The 25,465-nt window shown below is 43.1% G+C and overlaps 1 gene segment (V, D, J or C); it reads right to left on the bottom strand.

The window, feature by feature from the left end:
- LOC132381343 (immunoglobulin heavy constant gamma 4-like) overlaps nucleotides 1-25,465 on the bottom strand; it is a 90,183-nt gene that overhangs the window by 35,595 nt on the left and 29,123 nt on the right. Inside the window, 1 exon segment of the C gene segment in view lies at nucleotides 13,110-13,268. Coding sequence covers nucleotides 13,215-13,268 — 54 coding nt within the window.

Genomic DNA, 25,465 nt, shown 5'->3' with positions numbered 1-25,465 from the left:
TGCTGCTCAATGGGAAAAGTCAAAAGCAGATCATTCTGTGTTTGAAGTTCCACCCTTTCCATATATAGATCTTCACTAGGTGTTACTGAATAAACTTCATCTATTTCTTTAATACTATTAGTAATCAATAAAAGCTCCACTTTAGTTTTCCTTCTATTGAATATGAGATTATCTGTTCCCTAGGAAAAGATTTCATCACATCCCAAATAACCAAATTTGACATACCCTCAGCTGTATTTAATTCAAAAATAGAGCAATTTGCTTTTTAATAAAACTTACACATGCTGAATCATGCAGCAGTGTAGCATTAAATCTCCACTGATCTGCATTCCGTATATTATCAGGGAACTTCAGTATTAGCTTAATGGGCTCATGTTCCGACAACACAATAGCGTCATACACACAGTCAGAAACAAAAGGCACCAATTGCATATTCAACAAAAAATAATCAATTCTTGAATATTTATGATGTACACGTGAAAAAAAGAAAAGTCCCTATCTTTAGGATGGAGAAAACTCCAAATATCAACCAAACTGTATTCCAGTAAAAAAGATTTAAGACAGGTCGCAGACTTATTAGGAAGTCTCGAATTGGTTGATAACCTATCAATGGAAGGATTGAGACAACAGTTAAAGTCACTGCCCATGATCAACTTATATTCATTTAAATTCAGCAATGCAGAAAATAACCTCTTAAAAAATTCAGAGCTATCAACATTAGGTGCATACACACACACCAATCCCACGTTCTGACCAATTAACAAACTAGTGACAATTAATTATCTTCCAATTGAGTCACTGACAGTATTAAGATGTACAAAAAGGATTTTAAAATTAATAAAAATTGATACTCCTCTAATTTTAGTTACTGCTGAAGAGTGAAACTGAGAGCCCATCCAAAATTAAATAAACGGTTTCCATCCTCCCTACGGATATGGGTCTCTTGTACAAAAATAATATCATCTTGGAGTGTTTTCAATTTCTTAAAGATATTTCAACGCTTAATAGGTTGTTTCAAGCCATTCAGATTTCAAAAGGTTATATTAATTTTATTAAGCTCCATAATAAGGCTTCAATTTATAATTTTATAAAATAAGTTAGTGCACCCGCACAGGAAGTGCAACCAGCAGGGAAGAACAAATTATGGATTCGATCAGAGAGAACAAAAAACAACATGATTGACAGGAAAACCTCTCAGGTCTTCCCATTCAAAAAATCCTAAACTAATAGCCCAACTCCTCTCCCCACAAAGCCCAAAAAGTATCCAATTGGCGAACAGCATGCTAAACTAAAATCCTTAAACCCCTGTCTCCAATAGGCAGACTCTTTTTTAAAAGTTATACACTAACACCTCTGACAAAAGGCACAACAGATACATAAAGAAATAAACAAATTCCAAATATTTTAATATTATGACTAACAGAGGTTAGAACATAATTAAGAGTGGCTGTCTTAAATTCATTTAATAAAAATTGATCATATATTCAAAAAAGATAGATCCAACCAAATAATATGTTACGGCTAGTTGTAAACTCTTACAAATCCTAATAAAACAGCCAAAACTATGTCTGGGCAGACTTAAAACCTAGATTGAACTTTCAACGATGCAGCTACAAATGACTCCCAGTAAAGGTTAAGTGTTTAAGTTGCTTGCAAGGCAGGCTTAAACTCCTTTATAAATTTCCAAGCCTCCTCTGGGGAGTCAAACCATTTTGGGCGAGCATTAGGCGGTGAGATTCTCAAACGAGCTGGATAATGCAAGGAGGGACAACAGTTCTTTGTTTCCACAGGGGCATAGGCTCCCCTGGAGAATATCAGCACACTCAGCACCCTACCGTTTACTGTGAAAGACTTTTCCTGGGTTGACCTCCCAAACTGGAACACCTCATGCAGAATCATAGAGCATGGAAATAGGACTCTTCGAGAACTTAACCTTACTATCCCTATTGACAATTGGGATAAAATTCTTCAATTAGTTAATTCATCATCTATATGTGCTAAACATTCGTTAATACAGTTTAAGATTGTGCATAGGGCTTTAATGTCCAAGGATAAATTAGCTCATTTTTATTCCTATATAAATCCTATTTGTGACAGATGTCATTCTGAGATAGCGTCTTTAACTCATATGTTCTGGTCTTGTCCGCTTTTGAAAAAAATACTGGAAAGACATTTTTGATATTATTTCCACAGTATTGAACATTGATTTACAACCTCATCCTATTACTGCAATTTTTGGTTTACCAATGATGGACTCAGTCCATTTATCCACTTCTGCTTATCAAATGATTGTATTTCTTACATTAATGGCTAGAAGATCTATTTTGTTGAATTGGAAAGAAATTAATCCTCCTACCATATTTCATTGGTTTTCTCAAACTATGTTATGTCTAAATTTAGAAAAAATTAGAAGTGTTGTATTTGATACTTCTATTAAAATTGAAAAGATATGGAGACCATTTATTCAATATTTTCATATAATGTAATGTGATCCTGTTCCAAGCCTATTTGTTTTTCCAGTTTTGATTTTACATATGTTGAGAGGATCGGAGTTGATGACACTGATGATTTTGTATTTCTGTTAGATATTATAAACAGCCCTTTTTTCATTTTTTCTTTTTCCCTTTTTTCTTTCTACGTTTTTTTCTTTATTAGCTATTAGATTGTTAGTTTTTCTTGCATAATTTTTTTTTCTTTTTCTCTTTTCTGTTTTTTTTTTAATATGTATTATGATATACCTAGGTTTGCCTTGTTTATATGTTACTTGTACCGTCCATGATTTGGGAAGACTCATTTATATTGCAACTAATGCTTATGTATTCTTTCATGTTCAGTTGAAATCTGTGTGTTTGTTATCCCATTATCTATGTATCAATCTTCTTATGTTGATATTAATAATAATAATAAAATGATTGAAAAAGAAAAGAAAAGAAATAGGACTCTTGGCCCAAATGGTCAAATTGGACCCAATTTCTCATCAAAGCTGCCCATTTGCCAATGCATACCCAACATCCCTCAAAAACGGTTGTTCCCAACCCTTCAATGCTATGGACCAATACTATTAAGCAAGGGGTCCACGGACCCCAGGTTAGGAGTCCCTGCTCTCAGTCCTCCCTATCCAAATACCTGTCCAAGTGTTTTGTTTGTTCAAATGTTGTTCTTGCATCTGCCTCAACCACTTCATCTGGCAGCTGAGCAGACCATCCTCTGGGTAAAAAAGTTGTTCCTTCTTTTTCTATTAATTTGCTTCTACCAACGAGCATGACTTCCTGACATTGTATTCCATCTATCACTTATTTGTCCATTCTCCTCATCGGTCCAATTTTTTTTTTGCCTCCCTACTTCCTGAAAACTGTCTGCCCTTCCACCTATGACAAACTGGATAATAACTTCTTTTCTTTAGCTTCTCTCCCTTCTTGAAGTGTGAAGTAATGCTTGCAATTTTCCATTCTATTGGAACCATTCCAGAATTTAATGATCCTTGAAAGATCATTATTAATTTCTCTGTGATCAATTTAGCCACCACTTTCAGGACCCTGGGGTGTACACCATCTGGTCCAGGTGACTTATCTAATTTCAGACCTTTCAGTTTCTCAAGAATCTTCTCTCTAGTAATGGTAGCTTTGCACACTTTATGACACTTGACACCTCGAACTTCTACCATACTGCTCGTGTCTTCCACAGTGAAGACTGATGAAATATATTTATTCAGTTCATCTGCCATATTCTTATCCCTCATGACTACCTTCCCAGCATTATTTTCCAGTGGTCCGATATGACCTCTCACCTCTCTTTTACACTTCATGTGTCTGAGAAACTGTTGGTATCCTTATTAATATTGTTGGCTAGCTTACTTTCATATTCCATCTTTACCTTCGTACTGACTTTTTTTAGTTGCTTTCTGTTGTTTCTTAAAAGCTTCCTAATCCTCGACCCTATTTCTGTTCAGGTATATGCCCTCTCTTTGGTTTTATGTTGGCCTTGACTTCCTTTGTTAGCCATGGTTGTGTCATCTTGCCTTTAGAATACTTAGTCAACTACTCTCTCATGCCTCTGTAACTTCCTTTACTCCATTGTAATATTGATATATCTAACATGATTGCCTATTAGTGGGACTGTTCTGAATCCTTAAAGCGGCTGCACTAGCTATCCGCACTGTGAAGAGTAAGAGCGTCTAAATTCCAGAAGCGTTTTGCAACAGGACCCATCACCTATGGCTGACTGCTGACAACTCTGGCTGTTTGTAGAGGTGATGATGATAGTCGTCGAAGAGGGCTGGATCTAAGATGTTTCTATCAGGCACCCAGCAACTCTCCTGGGGTCCAAATTCTTCCCGGTCCACAAAGTATTGTCGAACACCCGGAGCAGTACACAAGTAAAAATGTCTTCTCACTGTGAAGATCTGTTCCCTCTCAATTATCCAGAGTGGCATCGGGGCTGATGGTGGTGGGGCTAAGGGGCTGATGCAGACAGGATTTAATTTAGAGATGTGGAAGGTGGGTTTGATCTTTAGAGTCTTGGGGAGCTGAAAAGTATAAGCCAAGTGGTTTACTTTCCGACGTACTTGGATGGGCCCTGTAAATTTGCTCACCAACTTTCTAGATTCCACACGAAGATGCAAATTATAAGTGGACAGCCAGACCTGTAGCTCAGGGTATAAATAGGTCCCTGTCATTTCCTTCAGTTGGCCTTAGTCTCTGACCTCTGGATAGAGGCCAGAAAAGTTTCTCACGCCCTAATCCAGTTCTGCGAGCAGCATTGAATGAAATCTTTGGCCGCTGGGACGCCAACCTCTGCCTCCTTGCATGGAAAGAGAGGCTGTGGATAATCAAATTGTCACTTGAATGGTGACATCTCAAATGCTGAGTGCTGAAAGGTGTTGTTGCCGTCCCACATCAAATACTCGCACCACTCATAAGGTCTTTCTGACGCCAGGGATATTAGGGTACGTTCTAAATCTTGTTTAGTTCACTCCATCTGACCTTTGGATTGCGGGTGAAACCCAGAGGAAAAGGTTACTGTTGCCCATATCAATTTACAGAACAGTCTCCAGAAATGTGATGTTTATTGTGGACCACAATCTGAGGCAATGTCCACCAGGAATCTGTGGATCCTGAACACCAGGACCAGGACAATTTTGGCTGTCCACACTGTAGATGGTTGTGTCTCCAGGGCAATGAACTTTCAAAAGGCTTTCAAAAACCAATCGACAATTACCATGATGACCGACTTCCCTTGGATGGCAGGAGACCTGTGACAATGTCCATAAAGGTGTGCGTCCAATGTCTTTCCAGAACAGAATGGTGGGAGGGGAGAGCCCCTGAAATCGGGCATGAGCCTTGTTGTTCCAGTCACACACCTTACATGCTTCCATGAAATGCTGAACCTCTTTCGTCGTTCTGGGCCACCAATTCCTCCTCTTGTTAAATTTGAGGGTCCTGTAGATCCCTGGTAGTGTGGTCATTCTTGATGAATGACACCACTGGAGTATCTGTGACCAGACTGAACCTGGGACAAAGAGCTGACCCAGAGGGTTGTTCTTGCGCTTGGGCCTTGTGAACAGGAGCTTCGATTGCTCATCAAATTACCGCGACCCACTCTGACTTGTGGCAAAATGGGGGTAGGTTGCTCCCCTCATTCGGGTTCGTCAAACTCATGGGACAGGGCATCTGGCTTCTGGTTCTTTCACCCCAGTCAATAGATCAGTATGAAATCGAAGAACAAAGTCAACCTGACCTACCTGGAATTCAGCCTCTTGGCCTGCTGAATATAAGCCTGCTTCTTCTGGTCAGTCCAAAAGATAAAAGGGTTCCGGGCCCTCTCAAACCAGTGATGCCATTACTGGAAAGCTAAGAACTGCAAGGGGCTCCCAATTCCCGTCATCATTGTTCCTCCTCTCTGCCAGGGATAACCACCTGGAGAAGAATGCACATGGGCGTAGTTTACCATCTGAAGGTGATCGTTGAGACGAGATGGCACCCAGTCCATTGATTGAGGTGTCCACACCCATGATGAATGGGAGGTCCGGGTTAGGAGAAACCAAGATAGAAGCTGTTGTGAACCACTGTTTGAGCTCAACAAATGCAGACTCTGCTTCAGTCATCCAGACTTAAGGGTGAATAGAATGCTTAATTAGCAACATCAGACCTGCACCAACTGGAGATGCTTATGAACTTCTGGTAGAAATTTGCAAATCCCAAGAAACATTGGATTTGTTTGATTCTAGATGGTGGCAGCCAGTCTCTGACTGCCTGGGTCTTGGTAGGCTCCATCTTGAGATTGCCAATGGAGATGATGAACACCAAAAATCCAACAGTCATCACATGAAACTCAGACTTCTCCAACAGAGCATCAACTCCATGTTCTAGAAGCCTCTTTAAAATGTCCCTGACTTTAACGTCGTTCTTCCCCATGGACTTTGAAAAGATGAGGATATCATCACTGTAGATAGTTATCAAGAATATGCATAATGACTGGAGTATTAATGAGGCTGAAGGGCATAACCAGGTACTCGTAGTGCCCCATTTGTGTATTGAATGCAGTCTTCCATTCATCACATTTTCTTATATGGACCAGATGTTACACATTTTGTCATTCCACGTTAGTGAATACTCTCACTCTTGGAACATTTTGAAGTCCATGAATGGCAGCAGGTAGCGATCTTTGGCCATCATGCAGTTTAATCCTCTATAATCAATGCATGGCTGCAGGCTCCCATCCTTATTTTGTATGAAGCAGAAGCCTGTGCCAGTGAGTGAGGTGGAGGGCCAAATGAGGCCTGTGGCAAGAGTCTCCTTGAGATACTCTTCCACTACACTTCCCTCTGGGCCCAAGAGCACATTTAATCAACCCTGCAGGGGACAAGTACCAGGCAGCAGATATTGCACTGTTGTAGGGTCAGTGTTTTGGAAGAGTAAATTCCTTTCCCTTACTGAAGGCCTCCTCCATGTCCTTGCAGATGGAAGTGCGTTCAACAGGTTTGGGTGTGCTGTTTCCTTGGACTTCCTTTCAAAGATGAACCCTGAAGATTTTTAGCCACTGGAGTGATTCAATAGACCTCAGAGTCCGCTCCCGAGGCTCACAAAGCTCATTCATGGAAACGAGCCAAATCTGAGTCCCAATTCCCATCTGAATCCTCAGGTGATGGCAGCAGGGCATTACAGAGGGTTCTTTCCCTCCTGGAAATAGGCTTCAAGCCTGGGCATAATGGAGTTTTTCAGTTACTCAAGACATGGTAGCTGTATTCCTTATGGTTGGCTGCAAGTTCCCCAGGAAGTTGAGGCATTTCTTTGGTCCTCTCTTGAATGTCAGATTCCCTCTCTCTAATTCCTGTGGGATCCAGACTCGATAGTGTCGGGGCTCATACAGCCCCGTTGTCTGGAATCAGTTTGTCCATCCAGGAGTGCAGGACTGGGTCACCAGAAGGTCTTGGGTTACTTCGCACTGACAGCTGCCCTCTTTTTGGTAATTTTTCATGGGACGGTCTGGGTCTTGGAACACCATGCCACAAACAAGCCCTCGTACAATGACTGCACCAAGCAATTGAGGGGCAGGGCCAGGAGGGGACTTGGTACTCAAATTAGGGTAGTAAAGGGAACAGATAATGTTAGTGTGAGAATCAATAATACTGAAGCTGCTGTCTTCCACATGATCTGCTATCCTGATCTGCAAATCCACTGGATCTGCCCGGAACCTAGTGGGCGACTGTCTATGACAGTTGCAGGCATGGGTTGACCCTACTCTCGCAGCGGGCAGTAACTCACAGATAAGTTACAGTACCTGGGCCTTTGTACCTCCCTCTGCAATTAGATGTTCCGGTTAGGAAGACCACAATTGGTGATAATATCTTCTCCTTGCTGACGATCAACACTGGTGCACGTGAGGGGTGTTTGCTTAGCCCACTGCTTCTCTCTCTCTCTATACCCATGACTGTGTGGCCAGCTATCGCTCAAATACCATCTGTAAATTTGCTGATGATCCAACCATTGGTGGTAGAATCTCAGATGGAGATGAGAGGGTGTGCAGGAGTGAGATATACTGACTTGTGGAGTGGTGTCACAGCAATAACCTTCCACTCAATCAGTAAGATGAAAGAGCTGATTGTGGACTTCAGGAAGGGGAAGATCAAAGAACACATATCAATCCTCATAGAGGAATCAGAAGTGGAGACAGAGAGCCATTTCAAGTTCCTTGGTGTCAAGATCTCTGAGCACCTAACATGCTCCCAACATATCGATGCAGCTGTAAAGAAGGCACGACAGTGACAATACTTCATTATGAGTTTGAAGAGATTTGGTATGTCAACAGAAACACTCAAAAGCTTCTATAGATGTACCATGGAGAGCATTCTGACAGGCTGCCACACTGTCTGGTGGGGGGCGGGGGCTGGGTGGGGTGGTGGGTGGCTACTCCACAGAACCGAAAGAAGCTGCAGAGGGTCGTAAATTTAGTCGGCTCCATCTTGGGTACTAGCCTACTTAGTACCCAGGACATCTTCAAAGAGAGGAATCTCAGAAAGGCAGCGTCCATTATTAAGGACCCCCAGCACCCATTACCATCAGATAGGAGGTACAGAAACCTGAAGGCACACACTCAGTGATTCAGGAACAGCTTCTGCCCCTCTGCCATTCAATTCTTAAATGGACATTGAACCCATGAACACCCCCTCACTTTTTAAATATATATTATTTCTGAATTTATATATTTTTAATCTTGTTCAATATACATATACCGTAATTGATTTACTTATTTATTTTTCTTTTATATTAGGTATTGCATTGAAGTGCTGCTGCATAGTTAACAAATTTCATGACACATGCTGGTGATATTAAACCTGATTCTGATTCTGATTTTGAATGTTGAACCTACCAATGAATCAATGGGATTGGGAGTAGTGACTGCCACCATCACAGTCCTCCCAATTCTGAATGGTCTCAGCAGTCCAGACTGTTGCATCTTGGGACATTTGATCGGACCCACAGAAACTTTTATCTGTTCCTCTATCAACAGTGCATTCCTCTTCACCTCTCTCCTCTTCTGAGCCACATCACTAGTGCCAGAGACCCTGTCCCTCTGGCTCCCCACTGTTATGTTGGCCCCTCAATAGTATCTAAAGTTAAATACTTATTATTGAGGGGAACAGCCACAGGTATTCGCTGCATTGGCTGTGCATTTCCCCTCCTTCTCCTGATAGTCACCCAGTCACCTGTCTCCTGCAATCATGGGGTAATTACCTCCCTTTAGCCTCTGTTTGTCACCTCCTCATTCTGCCGTATGAGTTGAAGCTCATCGAGCTGCAGCTGCAGTTCCTTAATACATTCTCTCAGTTGCTGCAACTCGGTGCACCTGGTGCAGATGTGTTCACCTGGGAGACTGGAGGTCTCACAGACTTCCCACATCCCACACAGAGAGTAAAACACTGCCCCAAGAGCCATTCTCACTGAACTACCATGACCTAATAGATGAGGAATGGACAAAGGGGAACAGAAAGATAGAAATCTTATGGTCTTATGGAAGGTGGAGCAGGGACTAAATGGAGGAAATTCATGAGGCATAACCTCCCACACACAGAGCCTTGGTCACTAATCCTAATCAACATCGGTTTTTTGAAATAGCTGTTAACCCTCAGAACTCCTCCATTAAGACCATACGATATAGGAGTAGAATTAGGCCATTTGGCCCATCAAGTCTAGTCTGCCATTTCATCATGGCTGATCCATTTTCCCTCTCAGCCCCAATCTCCTGTCTGCTCCCCATATCCCTTCATGCACTGATTAATCAAGAAAAAACCTCTGCCTTGAATATGTCCAGACTTGGCCTCCACAGCTGCCTGTGGTAGCAAATTCCACAGACTCTCTATGCTCTGCTGGAAAAAAAATCATCCTCATCTCCATTCTAAAAGGAGTCCCCTCTATTCTGTCCTTCCGTCTTAGTCTCGCCCACCATCCTCTTCACATCCACTCTTATCAAGGCTTTTCAACATTTGATCGGTTTCAATAGGGTCACCGCTCATTCTTCTGAATTCCAGTGAGTACATGAAATGCTCTCCATATGACAAGCCTTTCCATCCCAGAATCATTTTTGTGAATGTCCTTTGAACTCTCCCCAATGTCAGCACATTCTTTCTTAGATAAGGGGCCCAAAAGTGCTCACAGTACTCCAAGTTGGGTCTCACCAATGTTTTCCAAAGCCTCAACATTACATCCTTGTTTTTATCTTCTTGCCCTTTTGGAATGAATGCTGACATCACATTTGCCTCCCTCACCACTGACTCAACCTGCAAACTAGCCTTTAGGAAATTCTGCACAAGGACTCCCAAGTTCCTTTGCACTTCAGATTTTTGAATTTTCTGTCCATTTAGTAAACAGCCTGCCCTTTTATTTCTTCTACCAAAGTGCATGGCCAATTCCAAACATTGTATTCCATCTGCTGCTTCATTTCCCACTCTCCAAAACTGTCTTAGTCCTTCTGTAGCCTCTCTACTTCCTCAAAACTACCTGCTCCTCCACCCATCTTGATTCATACACAAACATTGCAACAAAGCCAACATTACCATCAACCAAGTCATTGACATTTTTCATTAAAAGAAGCAGTCCCACTGCTAGTCATCAGCAGCCAACCAGAAAAGTCTCCCTTTTTTCCCATTCCTTGCCTCGTGGCAATCAGCCACTTTATCCATGCTAGTGTCTTTCCTGTAATACCATGGGTTCTTAACTTGTGAAGCAGCTTTGTGTGCAGCGCCTTGTCAAACGCCTTCTGAAAATCCAATTACACAATATCGCCTGATTCTAATCTGCTTGGTAACTCTTTAAAGAATTGCAACAAATTTCTCAGGCAAGGTTTTCCTTGAGGACACCATGCTGACTGAAGCCTACTTCATGATGTGCCTCCAAGTACCCAGAAACTACAACCTTAAAAATCGACTCCAAAATCTTCCCAACCACTAAGATCAGCATAACTGGCCAGCGGATTCCTTTCTTCTGCCTTTCTCCTTCTTGAAAATTTCCAATTTTCCAATTTTCAAATGACATTTCCAATTTTCCAGTGTTCTGGAACCATTCCAGAATCTATTGATTCAAAGATCTCACTAATGCCTCCACAATCTCTTCAGTCACCTCCTCCAGAACCCTGGGTGTACATCATCTGGTCCAGGTGACTTACCTACCTTTAGACCTTTCAGTTTCTCAAAAACCTTCTCCCTAGTAATGGCAGCATCTCCCACTTCTGCCCTCTAATACTCTCAAAGTTTCCATACTGCTCGTGCCTTCCACAGTGAAGACTGATGCAAAATACTTCTTCAGTTTTTCCACCCTTGCCCCCTATTACTACTTCTTTAGCATCATTTTCCAGTAGTCTGATATCCACTTCTGTCTCTCTTTTACAGTTTATGCATCTGAAGGAACTATTGGTATCCTCTTTAATATTATTAGCTAGCTTACTTTTGTATTCCCTGTTCTGCTTCTTTAAGACTTCTTTTCATTGCCTTCTGAGGTTGTTAAATTCTTACCAGTCTGACTTCCCACTTATTCTTTCTCCATTATAATAGATTGCATTCACCAGTCTATAGCTTTCGGCATTTTATGGGATCGATTTCCATCACCTAGAGGACTCCTTCATCTGGGTATCAGCAGTCATTTGGACAAAGCTCCAGAATGAGATTTGAAAGGAAGAATTCTCTGTGGTGATGCAGTTTTGTGTGAAAATATACTTGGATCATGATTTGCAGAGCCACACATTCACAAAGTCAGTGAGATTTCCAGTACCCACAACACAGGGTGCTGAGCAGGATGTGAGGAACATGTCCCGGATTTGGATCTCAGTCCAGTATACTGGCCTTCAAGGGATCTCTCCCTCTTACTCTGACCTCTCACTCCTTGTCATTCCTTGTTTCTAACCCTCTTTCACCCTCCACCTTCTGTGTTCATTTAATCGAGAAGTTGAGTTGGTGATGTAGATACGTAAGTTCAGATCACATCACGGCAGCTGGGATGTTTAAAGTCAGTTTATTAAGCATGTAACTGTGGCTTTGACAAAATGGAGTGGTGTCTAAATGCATGACTGACGTGTTTCAGGGAAGGGAATCTGCTGACTTTACATGGTCTGGCCTGTATATGTCTCCAGGGCCACAGTAATGTAACTGACCTTTAACTGCCCTGTGAAATGGCTCAGTAATCCACCCCATTCAAGAGCAGATGATATGGGAAAGAAATGTCATTCTACTCACATCTCATGAATGAATGACTAAAAGTCATCCACACTTATGTTGTATCATGATGGATCCCATGAGAATGGGACTGATTTTAAATTAAATTGCAGATATATCATTAGGAACGATTCTTGTCAATATTTGGATTGGCCAGTCCTGCTTACACATGAGTGACCAGTGTAAGTCCAGGTTATGGGCTTGGGAAATCTCCACAGGATCTGGACCCAAGTTATCTCCTTAGCTGCAATAACTTCCCAGTATCTGATTCAGTGCCATGCCCCCTCAGGACCTGCTCTGCACTCCAGGTTATGGGCACAGGCAAACTCCTCCAATACATGATTGTAGGTGCAATCTCTAAAATCTACTCCATATATATTTTCCCAAATGTCTGAACATGGTGCACTCCTCAGATATGGGGTTGGGAATCTGATCCTCAGAGTCTTCCAAATAGCTGATTTTAAAGTACTTCCCACACATGGGAATCACCACCCTTCCTGAAGATCATTTGTGTATTCCTAAGCTCTTGTCATACTTCCTCATGAATGACATTGAGAATTAACCACAATTTCTGGTCCTATGGAGGAGTATTTTTCTCATTGTCTGGTCTTTCAGAGCTTTCCCCAATGTCTATTCCTAGAGTATATTCCTTCAATATCTGGTACTGTGTGCCTTCCTCCAATGTCTGTCCCTTGGATTTACTCTGCTCAAATCAGGTGCTGGTGTTCATCCTCCAAACAGCTGTTGTGTTCTATTCTATTCTTGGTTTGCAATAATTTCATACTTGATTATCTTTTCTACTCCCGGTGTGTTTTAAGAGAATTGCTCCCAGTACATGTTGTATTTTCCTGCATTGGCATATTTTTTTAAATGTTCTTTCTTGCTGACATCCCATTAAAACATGTACCTGGTTGAAATCCAGTTCTGTTTCACCTGTACTTGTACCAACACCTCCACACTCTATGTTGGGTTTCCTTCAGCTAAGCACCAACCAGGCCAAAAGCTTTGGTCCTCACAATAAGTTCTGTTCCAGGACATTGATGCTGTTACGTGCCTTTTCAGTGACCTGAGAACAAAAATTCAGGTGACTTAGCTGTTCACTGTAGTACAGAGGGACTGAGGTGCTGCCTTTCAGCTGAGGCATTGAATGGAGATTGTGTGTGCAATGGAGAAGCTCCTGTACCTACAGTCTTATAGGACATGGAGTGTGGAGATTAGAATAATGTGTCAAAATATGGGATTGAGACACTCATTATGAAACATTCCACCAATATCTGTCTCTGGGATGTGTAACAGCATTCTGAGAAACTCTTCCAATGAGCCTCTGTGCTTTCCTGAGTATCTTTCTCAGGGTGCAGCAGCTTGGTATTCCTGCTGTGGGAAATCCATTAAAAACATGAACAGTACGTGTGGGGCTACACTCATATATCACAGGCTGGAAATCATTCTGATATTTGTCCTGGGATGCATTACCGACTTGTTGTACTTGGAGGCAGGTGAAGTCACTGCATTAATGAGGGAACTAAGATGGGATGAATGGCTTCCCTCAGTTTTAACAACTCCAGACACTTCATTTTCTCATTTTCTTTGTTTTTAATTCACATAATTTCAAATCATTATATAAACTCCAGCAGAATAATGAAAGAAAAGCTACAGGCAATGATTTCTGTAACGTCTGATTTACAAAATATGACAGAACAAGATCCGGAGCCCACCCTCCACCACAATCACCTCCCACGTCAATTTCTTGCTCCAACAATAATACCCATTTCCTCACCTCCCTCTTCTCCTCCACTAACCACACACTATCTCCTGCTTCCCATTCCAAGCCTTAACACTGCCTTCCTCTCCCCTCCTGTATACCCCCTCCAGTGTCACATATCCTGCCATTTTCCCAATGTATCATCCACTGCTGTCCCTCTGCCCACCTAACCAGCTCTGTGCCCCCATTTCCCATCTGGCATCCCCAGTACATTTAGAGGTTTATTTCCTGAAATGAGCAGTTGCAGTGCAGTAGCCTCGGATTGCTGAGTGAATGAGATGGAGATTCAATTTCTAAACATCGCAGCCACACGGGGATCTCTTGATTGAATGTGGGATGTGCATCTGCTGGTCACTGCTGAACCTGAAATATAGATAGGAGAGTATGACAATTGTGTGTGACAAGGTGCAGCACTTAACCTGTGAGGACGAATGAACTAAATAACAGGTGGTTTGTCCTCATTCCAGGAGATGGAATCCCATGAAGGAGTGTCTGTCATTATTCTCTGAGGTCACCCCAAAACAAGAATACGAATACCAGTTCAGACCTATAGTATGATCCACAGTTGGCCTAATGTTTTAGCTCCTGAGTAAAACCATAAGATAAGATTTAGGAGCAGAATTAGGCTATTTGCGCCATCATGTCTGCTCATCATGACTGTTCCAATTTCCCTCTTAGTCCCAATTACCTGCCTTTTCCCAGTTTATGTCCTGACTAATCAAGTATCTATCAACCTCTTCCTTAAATATACCCAATGAGTTGGGTACCACAGCTGCCTGTGGCAACGAATGGGACAGATTCTCCACTCTCTAGCTAAAGAAACTCCTCTTCATCTCTGTTCTAAATGGATGGCCCTCTATTCTGAGGCTGTGTCCTCTAGTCTTAGACTCTTCCACCACAGAAAACTCCTCTCCATGTCAACTCTATCGAGATTTCAGCATTTGATAGGTCCCCCCTCATCCTTGTAAATTCCAGTGAATACAGACCCTGAGCCATCAAACACTTGTCATATGATAAGCCTTTCAATCCCTGAATCATTTTTGTGAACCTCCTCTGAACCCTCTTCAATGTCTGCAAATCGTTCCTTAATTGAGGTGCCCAGAACTGCTCACCATACTACAAGTGAGACCTCACCAGTGCCTTATAAATACTCAACATTACATCCTTGTGTTTATACTTTAGTTCTTTTGAAATGAATACAAACATTGCATTTGCCTTTCACGCCACAGACTCAACATGCAAATTAGCCTTAATGGAATCCTACACAAGTACTCCCAAATCCCTCCACCTCAGATTTTTGAGTTTTCTCTCCATTTATAATACAGCCTACACCTTTATTTCTTCTCCCAAATTGTTTGACCATTCACATCCTAACCCTTTATCATATCTGTCACTTTTTTCCCATTCTCTTAATCTAAGTATTTTTGTAGCCTGTCTGCTTCCTCAACTCTACCAGCCGCTCCATCTGTCTTTGTATCATCCACAACTTTGGCCATAAAAGCCATCAATTACATTATCCAAATCATTGATATCTACATGAAAAGAAGCAGTCCCAACACAAACCTTTGTGCAATACCATGAGTTAACGGCAGCTACCTACTGTCAATCAGAGAATGTTCTATCCATGCTAGTATATTTCCTGTACTCCTATGGGTTTATTGGTAACACACACACAATGCTGGAGGAGCTCTGCAAGATTGGCAGCATCTATGAAAAAGATTAAACATTCAAACTTTCAGACTGATGAAGGGTCTTGGCCCAAAGCATCATTTGGTTATTCTTTTCCATAGATGCTGCTGGCTGTCATCCTGCTTTTAGAATATTTCTTCTAAAAGCACCTATCTTGTGCCTTTCAAACTACACCTATTTTGTACCTTTCAAACTGCTCCAGAATTTCCAGCCATTCCTGCTCTGTCTTCATCTTTGCTAGTGTCCCCTTACCATAAATTTCGGCAGGCTCCGCTCTCATGCCTCCGTAATTCCGTTTACTCCACTGTAATTCTGATCCATATGATTTTAGCTTCTCCTTCTCAAATTAATTGCAGGGTGAATTATATCACATTTTGATCACTGGCTCCTAAGTGTTCCCTCACCTTAAACTCTCCACTTCAGTTCATTGCACAACACCTAATCCAGAATAGCTAATTGCCGAGTAGGCTCAATCGTCAGCTGCTCTAAAAAATCTTGTAGACACTCTACAAATTCTTTCCATGGCGATGCGGCACCAAAATAATTTACTACACCACGGGGCATTTGGTCCGCACTGTTGTGCCGAACCAGCAATAAAGCAATTCAAAAGAAACCAAACACCAATCCCTGTCACCTACACCATGTCCATACCCCCACTTCTTCCCGACATCCACTTGCCTATACAAACACCTCTAATGTATTTGCCTCTACCATCACATCAGATAGTGCATTTCAGGCATCCTCCACTCCGAGTATAAAACTAACCCCTCACATCCCCTTGAACCTATCCCCCTCACCTGAAATTCATGCCTTCTGGTAACACATATTTCAACCCTGGGAAAGAGGTACTCTCTGTCCACTCTATCTTTGTCTCTCATAATCTTGTAAACTTTGAGTAGATCCCCCCTCAGCCTCCAGTGCTCCGGAGGAAACAACCCAAGTTTATGAGGTCTCTCCAGATTGCATGTTCCCTTGAAACCAGGCAGCATCCTGGTAAATCTGTTCTGCACCCTCTCCAAAACCTCAACATCCTTCCAATAGAGAAACAACCAGAATTGTCTGCAATGCTTCAGTGTGGTCAAACCTGAGTTTTATAAAGTTGTAACATAACCTCCTGACTTTTGAACTCAATGCCTCAATTAATACATGCACTTTCAAGGAGTATGAACTTCGATCCTGTGGACTCCCTGCTTAACAACACTGTTAAAGACCTTGCCCTTAAAGGTGTCCTCTCTCCTTGCATTTGCCCTCCCGAAGTGTAACACCTCACATTTATCTAGATTAGACTCCATCTGCCATTTCACAGTCCATATCTGCAGCTGATCAATATTGTGCTGTATTCTTTGCCAGTCTTCTACATTATCCACAACTTCACCAGTCTTGGTATCATTTGCAAATTTACAAACCCACCTATCCACATTTTCATCCAAATTATTTATGTAGATTACAAACAACAGAAATTCCAGCACAGATACCTACAGATCTCCACTAATTACTGACCACCAGGTTGAACAAGTCTCCTCAAGTATTACCCTCTGTCTTCTGTGTGCAAGCCAGTTCTGAATCCAAACAGCCAATTTGTTGTGGATCCCATGCATCTTAATCTTCTGGAATAGCCTCACATGGAGGACTTTCTCAAATGCCTTACAAAAATCCATGTGGACAACATCCACTGCCCTGCCTTCATCAATCTGTCTTGTCACCTTATCAAAAAACTCAATCAATCTGTAAGGCACGACCTGCCACACATAAAGCCATGCTGGCTCTCCCAAATTAGGCCATGGGTTTCCAAATGGGGATATCGAGGTTCACAATTAGCCGCTTTTAGTGGCTTTTAGTTGCTCTGGGAACTCACCTGTGGCAAGATAGACTGATCAAGGGCCCAGCAATTTCATCCCTTGCCTCCTTCATAACCTGGGGTAATTCCCATCTGGCCCATAGGACATCCTTCTTAATCCTGATCAAGAGGCCTGACACTTTCTCCTCCTTGACCTCTAAATGTCCACATGTATTTATATGCTCAGCACCGATCTCCATATCCTTTTCCTTGGTAAATACTGAAGCAAAGTACTCATTTGGCACTTCACTCACCTTCTCTGCATCCAACAAAATATTACTCCCCCATCCTTGAGTAGTCCCACCCTCTCCCGAGTTATCCTCTTATTCTCGATGTATGTATAAAACACCTTGTGATTTACCTTAATCCTACTTGCCAAGAACTTTTCATGGCCCCTCCTGGCTTTCTTCATTCCCTTTACTTCCTTTATACTCCTCATGTGTTTCATTTGATTCAAACTTCTGAAGGTTTACATACACCTTCTTGACCAAATTCATCACCTTTCTGGATATCCTAGGTTCTCTTATCCTTCCATCCCCATCCTTCCTTTTGACAGGTACACACCTTTCCCGTACTCTGTGCAATTGCTCTTTAAACACCCTCCACTCTTTAAGAAGAGAGGAAGGCAAAATAAAGGAAATTATAAGCCAGTTAGCCAAAACTCAGAGGCTGGGAAAGTGTTAGAGTCTCTTATTAAGGATGAAGTTTTAGGGTATTTGGAGACAGATGATAACATAAGTCAAAGTCAACATAGTTTCTAAAATGAGAAATCTTGCCTGTCAAATCTATTAGAGTTCTTCAAGGAAGTAACAAGCAGGGTGGACAAAGGAGAGGCAGTAGGTGTCATTTACTTGGATTTTCAGAAGGCATTTGTTAAGGTACCTCACTTGAGGCTGCTTACCAAGATAAAATCATATGATGTTAGAGGAAACATACTGGCATGGATAGAGGAATGGCTGACAGGCAGCAGGCAGTGAGTGGGAATAAAAGGGGTCTTCTCTGATTGATTGCCATTGACTAGTGATGTTCCTCAGGGGTCAGTATTGGGACTGCTAATTTTCACATTGTTTGGTTATGATTCAGATAATGGAGTTAATGGCTTTGTGGCAAAGTTTGTGGATGATATTAAGATAGGTGGAGGGGTAGGTAGTGCTGAGGAAGCAATGCAATTGCAGTACGACTTAGACAAATTGGAAGAATGGGTAAAAAGTGGCAGATGAATTACAATCTTGGGAAATGTGAGACAATGCATTTTGGTAAAAGGAACAACAGTGCAGACTATTATCGAAATGGGAAGAAGGTTCAAACACCAGAGGTGCAAAGAGACTTAGGAGTCCTTGTGTAAGACCCCCAGAAAGAATTTCAAGGTGAATGGAATAAAAAAGTAAGGAGATAATGCTGAGATAACACACACAAAATGCTGGTGGAACAGCAGGCCAGGCAACATTTATAAGGAGAAGCATTGTTGATGTTTCCAGCTGAGACCCTTCATCAGGACAAACTTAAAGGAAAGATACTAAGAGATTTGAAAGTAGTGGGGGGAGGGGAAAATGTGAAATGATAGGAGTAGACTGGAGGGGGTGGGATGAAGCTAAGAGCTGGAAAGGTGACTGGCGAAAGTGATACAGAGCTGTTGAAGGGAAAGGATCATGGGACAGGAGGCCCGTGATCTTCTGAGGATCGCAGGTATTTGCATTTAATTGACTGTGCCTCCCGATGTTTCTCCCATTGAGCTCTGAGGGCAACACTCTCTGCTATGAGAAGGTACCTGGCGACCCTATCACAATCCCTTCCACGTCTCCAGGACACCTTTTTCTCTGTTTGCAATGGACCTGTCTGTTATTTCATCCTCCGTTGGATCCATGAGTGCAATTGCCATTTCTTTAACTTTATCACGTCCTGCAAGGATCGCAAGATCTTCCATCTGCAGACCCCAGAGCATGGTCTTCGTATCGTGTACCCGGGCCCGGCTGTCGAACTCAGCTGCCCCAGCAACCCAGGACATACTGAAAAGCCGGACTCCAGCACCATCACCGCGTGTTCCAACAGCCATGGATTGACCCCAGCCGTCGATCTCAGCTGCCCCAGCAACCCAGGGCATATTTAAAACCTGGACTCCAGCACCATCAACTTGGGTTCCAATGACCACGGACAGCTTCAAAGCGATTGCACAACCACCGAGTGCGACTCCAGCCTTGAACTCCAGGCCGGGTCTTCACCAGGCTGAGTCAATTGTGACTCCCGTCTCCCCTTCCCCCACCACCACTCTGCCATCCCCTCTCCCTCAGATCCCGTCGTCAGCTCCTGGGCCCTCAGAGGCTCCATCTTCCTCTCACCCCAACCCTTCCCTCTCCGCTGACACTACCAGCCTCCCTCCCCCCTCCGATCCCATCTCTCATCCGTGCCGGGTCTTTACCATTCCCTCCGACCTTCAACTCTCTGAGGCAGAGCACTCTGTCCTCAGTAAGGGCCTCAGCTTTGTCCCCATTCACCCACATCTCAGCAAGTTCTGCGTACGTCATGACGCTGAACTCTTCTTCCGCCGTCTCCATCTCCAAGCTTACTTCTTTGACAAGGACTCTCCTGCCCCCACCGATGACCCCTTCTCCCGTCTTCAACCCTTCTCCTCTTCATGGACACCCCGCTCTGGTCTACTGCCTGCTCTAGATCTCTTGATTGCTAATTGCCAACAGGACATCAACTGTCTTGACTTCACCACACCCTGTTCCAATTTCAACCTAACTCCTTCCGAACGCTCTGCTCTCCGCTCCCTCCGCACCAATCCCAACCTCACTATAAAACCTGCTGATAAGGAGGGAGCTGTTGTTCTCTGGTGTACCGATCTCCACCTGGCCGAATCACAGCGACAACTCTCTGATACCTCCTCTTATTTACCCCTTGATCATGACCCCACTAAGGAGCACCCGGCCATTGTCTCCAATACCATCACCAACCTTATCAGCTCTGGGGATCTCCCATCCACTGCCACCAACCTGATAGTTCCCATACTCCACACTTCCCGTTTTTACCTCCTACCCTGGATCCACAAATCCTGTCCAGGTAGACCTACTGTCTCAGTTTGCTCCTGCCCCACCGAACTCATTTCTGCATACCTTGACACTGTCTTATTCCCCCCCCCTTGTTCAATCCCTTCCCAACTATGTTCTTGACACTTCTCACGCTTTGAATTTTTTTCAATGATTTTAAGTTCCCTGCCCCCCACCGCCTTATTTTCACCATGGACGTCCAGTCCCTATATACCTCCATCCCCCACCCAGACAGTTTCAAAGCTTTTCGCTTCTTTTTGGATTCCAGACCTAACCAATTCCCATCTACCACCACTCTCTCCGTCTAGCGGAATTAGTTCTTACTCTCAATAATTTCTCTTTTGGCTCCTCCTACTTCCTCCAAACCAAGGCTGTTTTCCTTCGCTACATTGACGACTGCATTGGCACTGCCTCCTGCACACATGCTGAGCTCATTGACTTCGTTAACTTTGCCTCCAACTTTCACCCTGCCCTCAAATTTAACTGGTCCATTTCCGACACCTCTCTCCCCTTTCTTGATCTTTCTGTCTCCATCCCTGGTGACAGCTTATCTACTGATATCTATTATAAGCCTACAAACTATCACAGATACCTGGACTATTCCTCTTCCCACCCTGTCTCTTGCAAAAATGCTATCCCCTTCTCACAATTCCTCCGTCTCCGCCACATCCTCTCTCAGGATGAGGCTTTTCAGTCCAGGACGAAGGAGATGTCTTCCTTTTTTAAACAAAGGGGCCTCCATTCTTCCACCATCAGCTCTGCTCTCAAACACATCTCTCCCATTTCCCGCACATCTGCCTTCACCCCATCTGCCCGCCACCCCACTCGGGATAGGGTTCCCCTTGTCCTCACCTACCACCCCACCAGCTTTCAGGTCCAATGCATAATTCTCCATAACTTCCACCACCTCCAATGGGATCCCACTACCAAGCACATCTTTCCCTCCCCCCACTCTTTCTGCTTTCCACAGGGATCGCTCCCTATGCGACTCCCTTGTCCACTCATTCCCCCCCATCCCTTCCCACCGATCCTGGCACTTAACCTTGTAAGCAGAACAAGTGCTACACCTGCCCTTACACTTCCTCCCTTCCTCCCTCACCACTATTCAGGGCCCCAGACAGTCCTTCCAGGTGAGGCGACACTTCACCTGTGAGTCGGCTGGTGTGGTATACTGTGTCCGGTGTGGCCTTTTATATATTGGCGAGACCCGACGCAGACTGGGAGACTTTTTCGCTGAACACCTACGCTCGGTCCGCCAGAGAAAGCAGGATCACCCAGCGGCCACACATTTTAATTCCACGTCCCATTCCCGTTCTGATATGTCTATCCATAGCCTCCACTACTGTCAAAATGAATCCAAACTCCGGTTGGAGGAACAACACCTTATATACCAGCTGGGTAGCCTCCAATCTGATGGCATGAACTTTGACTTCTCTAACTTCTGTTAATGCCCCTCCTCCCCTTTTTACCCCGTCCCTGACATATTTAGTTGTTTGCCTGTTCTCCATCTCCCTCTGGTGCTTTCCCCTCCTTTCTTTATCCCGAGGCCTCCCGTCCCATGATTCTTTCCCTTCTCCAGCTCTGTATTTACTTTTGCCAATCACCTTTCCAGCTCTTATCTTCATCCCACCCCCTCTGGTCTTCTCCTATCATTTCGCATTTCCCCCTCTCCCCACGACTTTCAAATCTCCGACTATCTTTCCTTTCAATTAGTCCTGACGAAGGGTCTCGGCCGGAAACGTCGACAGTGCTTCTCCTTATAGGTGCTGCCTGGCCTGCTGTGTTCCACCAGCATTTTGTGTGTGTTGTTTGAATTTCCAGCATCTGCAGATTTCCTCATGTTTGCGAGATAATGCTGAGGATTCATAAGACACTAATCAGGACGCACTTGGAGTACTATCATCAGTTTTGGGCCCAATATCTCAGAAAGGATGTGTTTTCATTGGAGAGAGTCCAGAGGAGGTTCATGAGGATGAGTCCAGGAATGAAGGGGTTAATGTATGAGATACATATGGCAGCTTTGGGCCTGCACTCACTGGAATTTAGAAGAATGCTGAGGGATCTCATTGAAACCTACCGAACGTTGAAAAGACTAGATAGGGTGGATGCGGAGTTAATGTTTCCTCTGGTGGGGTTATCTGGAACAAGAGAGCACAGCCTCAAAATTGAGGGACAATCTTTTAGAACAAAGGTAAGGAATGATTTTTTTAGCCTGAGGATGCTGAATCTGTGGAATGCTCTGCCACAAACTGCAGTGGAGGCTAAATCGTCGATGTTTTTAAGGTGGAAGTTAATAGTTTCCTAAAGGTCAGAGCACCAAAGAATATAGCAAGAAGGCAGATGTATGGGGTTGAGTGGAGTCAGAGGTTTGTTATGATGGAATGGCAAGACAGCATTGATGGGCTGAATGGCCTAATACTGCTCCTGTCTCATGGTCTTACATCTGATGTGGACTTGCCAGTGTAAAGGTGTTCACAATTAATGCTTCTTTGTTCCTGTCTAATGCCCTTGTAAATTGCCCTGTGTCAATTTAAATCTTTTCCACAAGGAAAATACCTGTCCATGTCGATATCTATCCTGATAGTTAACCAGTTATGGTCATGATTCCCAAACTGTTCAGCCATTGAAAGGTCAGTCACCTGGCCAGGCTCATTCCCCAACACCAGGTACAGTATGTTCCCTCCTTTCACTGGACTGTCACACATTGATTTAAGAAACCTACTTAACAGATTCAAAGAAACCTACTTAACAGATTCAAACCCATCTGACCCCTTACACTCAGAAGCTCCCAGTTTATATTAGGGAAGCTGAAATCCCCCATGACACCAACCCTATTATTATTACACTTCTCCTTCATCTGATTACATATCTGCTCCTCAATGTCCCAGTGGCTATCAGGGGGTCCGTAGTACAATCCCATCAGTGGGATTGCACCCTGTCTATTCCTGAGTTTCACCCAAATGGACTCAGTTTCTGACTCCTCCATTATGTCTCCTCTGTGTGCAGCTGTGATATTGTCCCTGATAAAGAGTGCAACTATCCCACCCTTACCTACTCCTCTATCTTTTCTACACCTTCAAAACCCTAGCATATTAATCACCCATTCCTGCCGCTCTGTCAACTCAGTTTCAGTAATGGCCACAACACCGTAGTTTCATGCACTGATCCATTACCCTTACCCATAATAAACCCAGCTTTAAAATATACACACCTCAAACTATCCGACCCATCCTACCTGTCATTTCAATTTGGCCTTTCAATACCTTCTCTGACATCTAACTTCTGGTCAGATCCACTCCGTACTGACCTGGGACTCTGGTTCTCAGCCCCCTACAAAACTAGTTTAAACTCTCCCAGGTAGCATCAGTAAACCTCACAGCCAGGATACTGGCTCCTCTCAAGTTCAAGTGCAAACCAGCCCAATCTATCTGCATATTGAAATTCCCGATGACCCTTTTAACACCGCACTGTTGGCATGCATTTTCTATCTCTCATTTTTATTTGTAGACCACATCTTTGCTACTGTTTGGAAGTCTGTATATAACCCCCATCAAGTACTTTACCCTTACTGTTTCTTAGCTCTAGCCACAACAATTCTACACCTTCCAATACTTTGTCACTTCTTTCTAATGATTTGATTTAATTTTTTCCCAACACAGCTATACCATGCCCTCTATCTACCTCCCTGTCCATTCAATACAATGTGTATCCTTGGGAATCACCTGAAGGTTCATCACCCTTTTCGATTTTGTCCCCTTTTACATTTCAACTCATCCCATTGACTGCAATTTTGCCCTATCATCAGCCTCTGCTTGCTAGCAGACTCACTACACACTGCTGCTGTTGTTAAACCAACGACTGGAAGCTCAGTCCTATCACTCCATTTCCAAACCCCTGTCAAATTAGTTCAAACCCTTCTGAACAGCTCCAGCAAATCCGCCCACAAAGATATTTATCTGCCTTGGATTCACGTGGAACCCGTGAATATTCTTCCACCTTTTCCTTATCAAGACCCAGACGACCCAACATATTGATGCAGCTTCGGAGAAGGCACAACAGCTGCTATATTTCTTTAGGAGCTTGAGGAGATTTGGTGTGTCACCGTGGAGAGCAGTCTCACTGCACACTGCCTCTGTTTGTAAACCAACGACAGAATATTATTACTATCATGATAAATGATATATTTTCCAATAGAAAGAGTAGTATCAGAGTATCATTATTTCTAGATGATGGAGCTATGTGTAAAAGGGGTAGGAATGTGGAATTTCTAACACAGAAACTTAAAGAAGCAAAAGTTAAGGTGGAAGATTGGGCATGAAAATGGGAATTCAAATTTTCAGCAGAGAAATCCAAAATAATGTTTTTCTCTAGGAAGAGTACAGAATAACACTTGAAACTAAAACTTTATGGTATGGAATTAGAAAGTGTGGATACCTTTAAGTTTTTAAGAATTTGCTTTGTTAAAAGACTCACATGATCAACGCATATTAAATAAATAATAACCAAAAGTAAGGAAGTGCTAAATGTTATGAGGTGTTCAACAGGAAAGGAATGGGAAGCTGATAGGAATCCCTTGAAAGCAACAGCTATAGTATTAATAAGATCAATGCTGGACAATGGAAGTATGGTATATGGATCAGCATCACACTGTGTGCTCAATAAACTGGATATAATTCAAAGTCAAGCATTAAGGTTAATCAGTGGGGCAATAAGGACAACACCAGTGATGCCAATGAAGGTGGAGTTGGGAGAGACACCTCTGGAACTGAGAAGAACACAGCTTGTGTTAACATATTGGGTAAACCTACAAGGGCCTGGAGAATGTCATTCAAGTAAATAGCTTTTAGATCCATGCTGGGAAAAGGAAAGAAAGAAATTCAGAACTTTTGCATAGGCTATTGAAGGAAAAGCCAAAAAAACAAAAATTA

Source organism: Hypanus sabinus, chromosome 26 (assembly GCF_030144855.1).
Source record: "Hypanus sabinus isolate sHypSab1 chromosome 26, sHypSab1.hap1, whole genome shotgun sequence".
In the NCBI taxonomy this organism is placed as follows: domain Eukaryota; kingdom Metazoa; phylum Chordata; class Chondrichthyes; order Myliobatiformes; family Dasyatidae; genus Hypanus; species Hypanus sabinus.
Note: the sequence above shows the minus strand (reverse complement) of the source record. Positions and strands in the feature narration are given on the sequence as shown.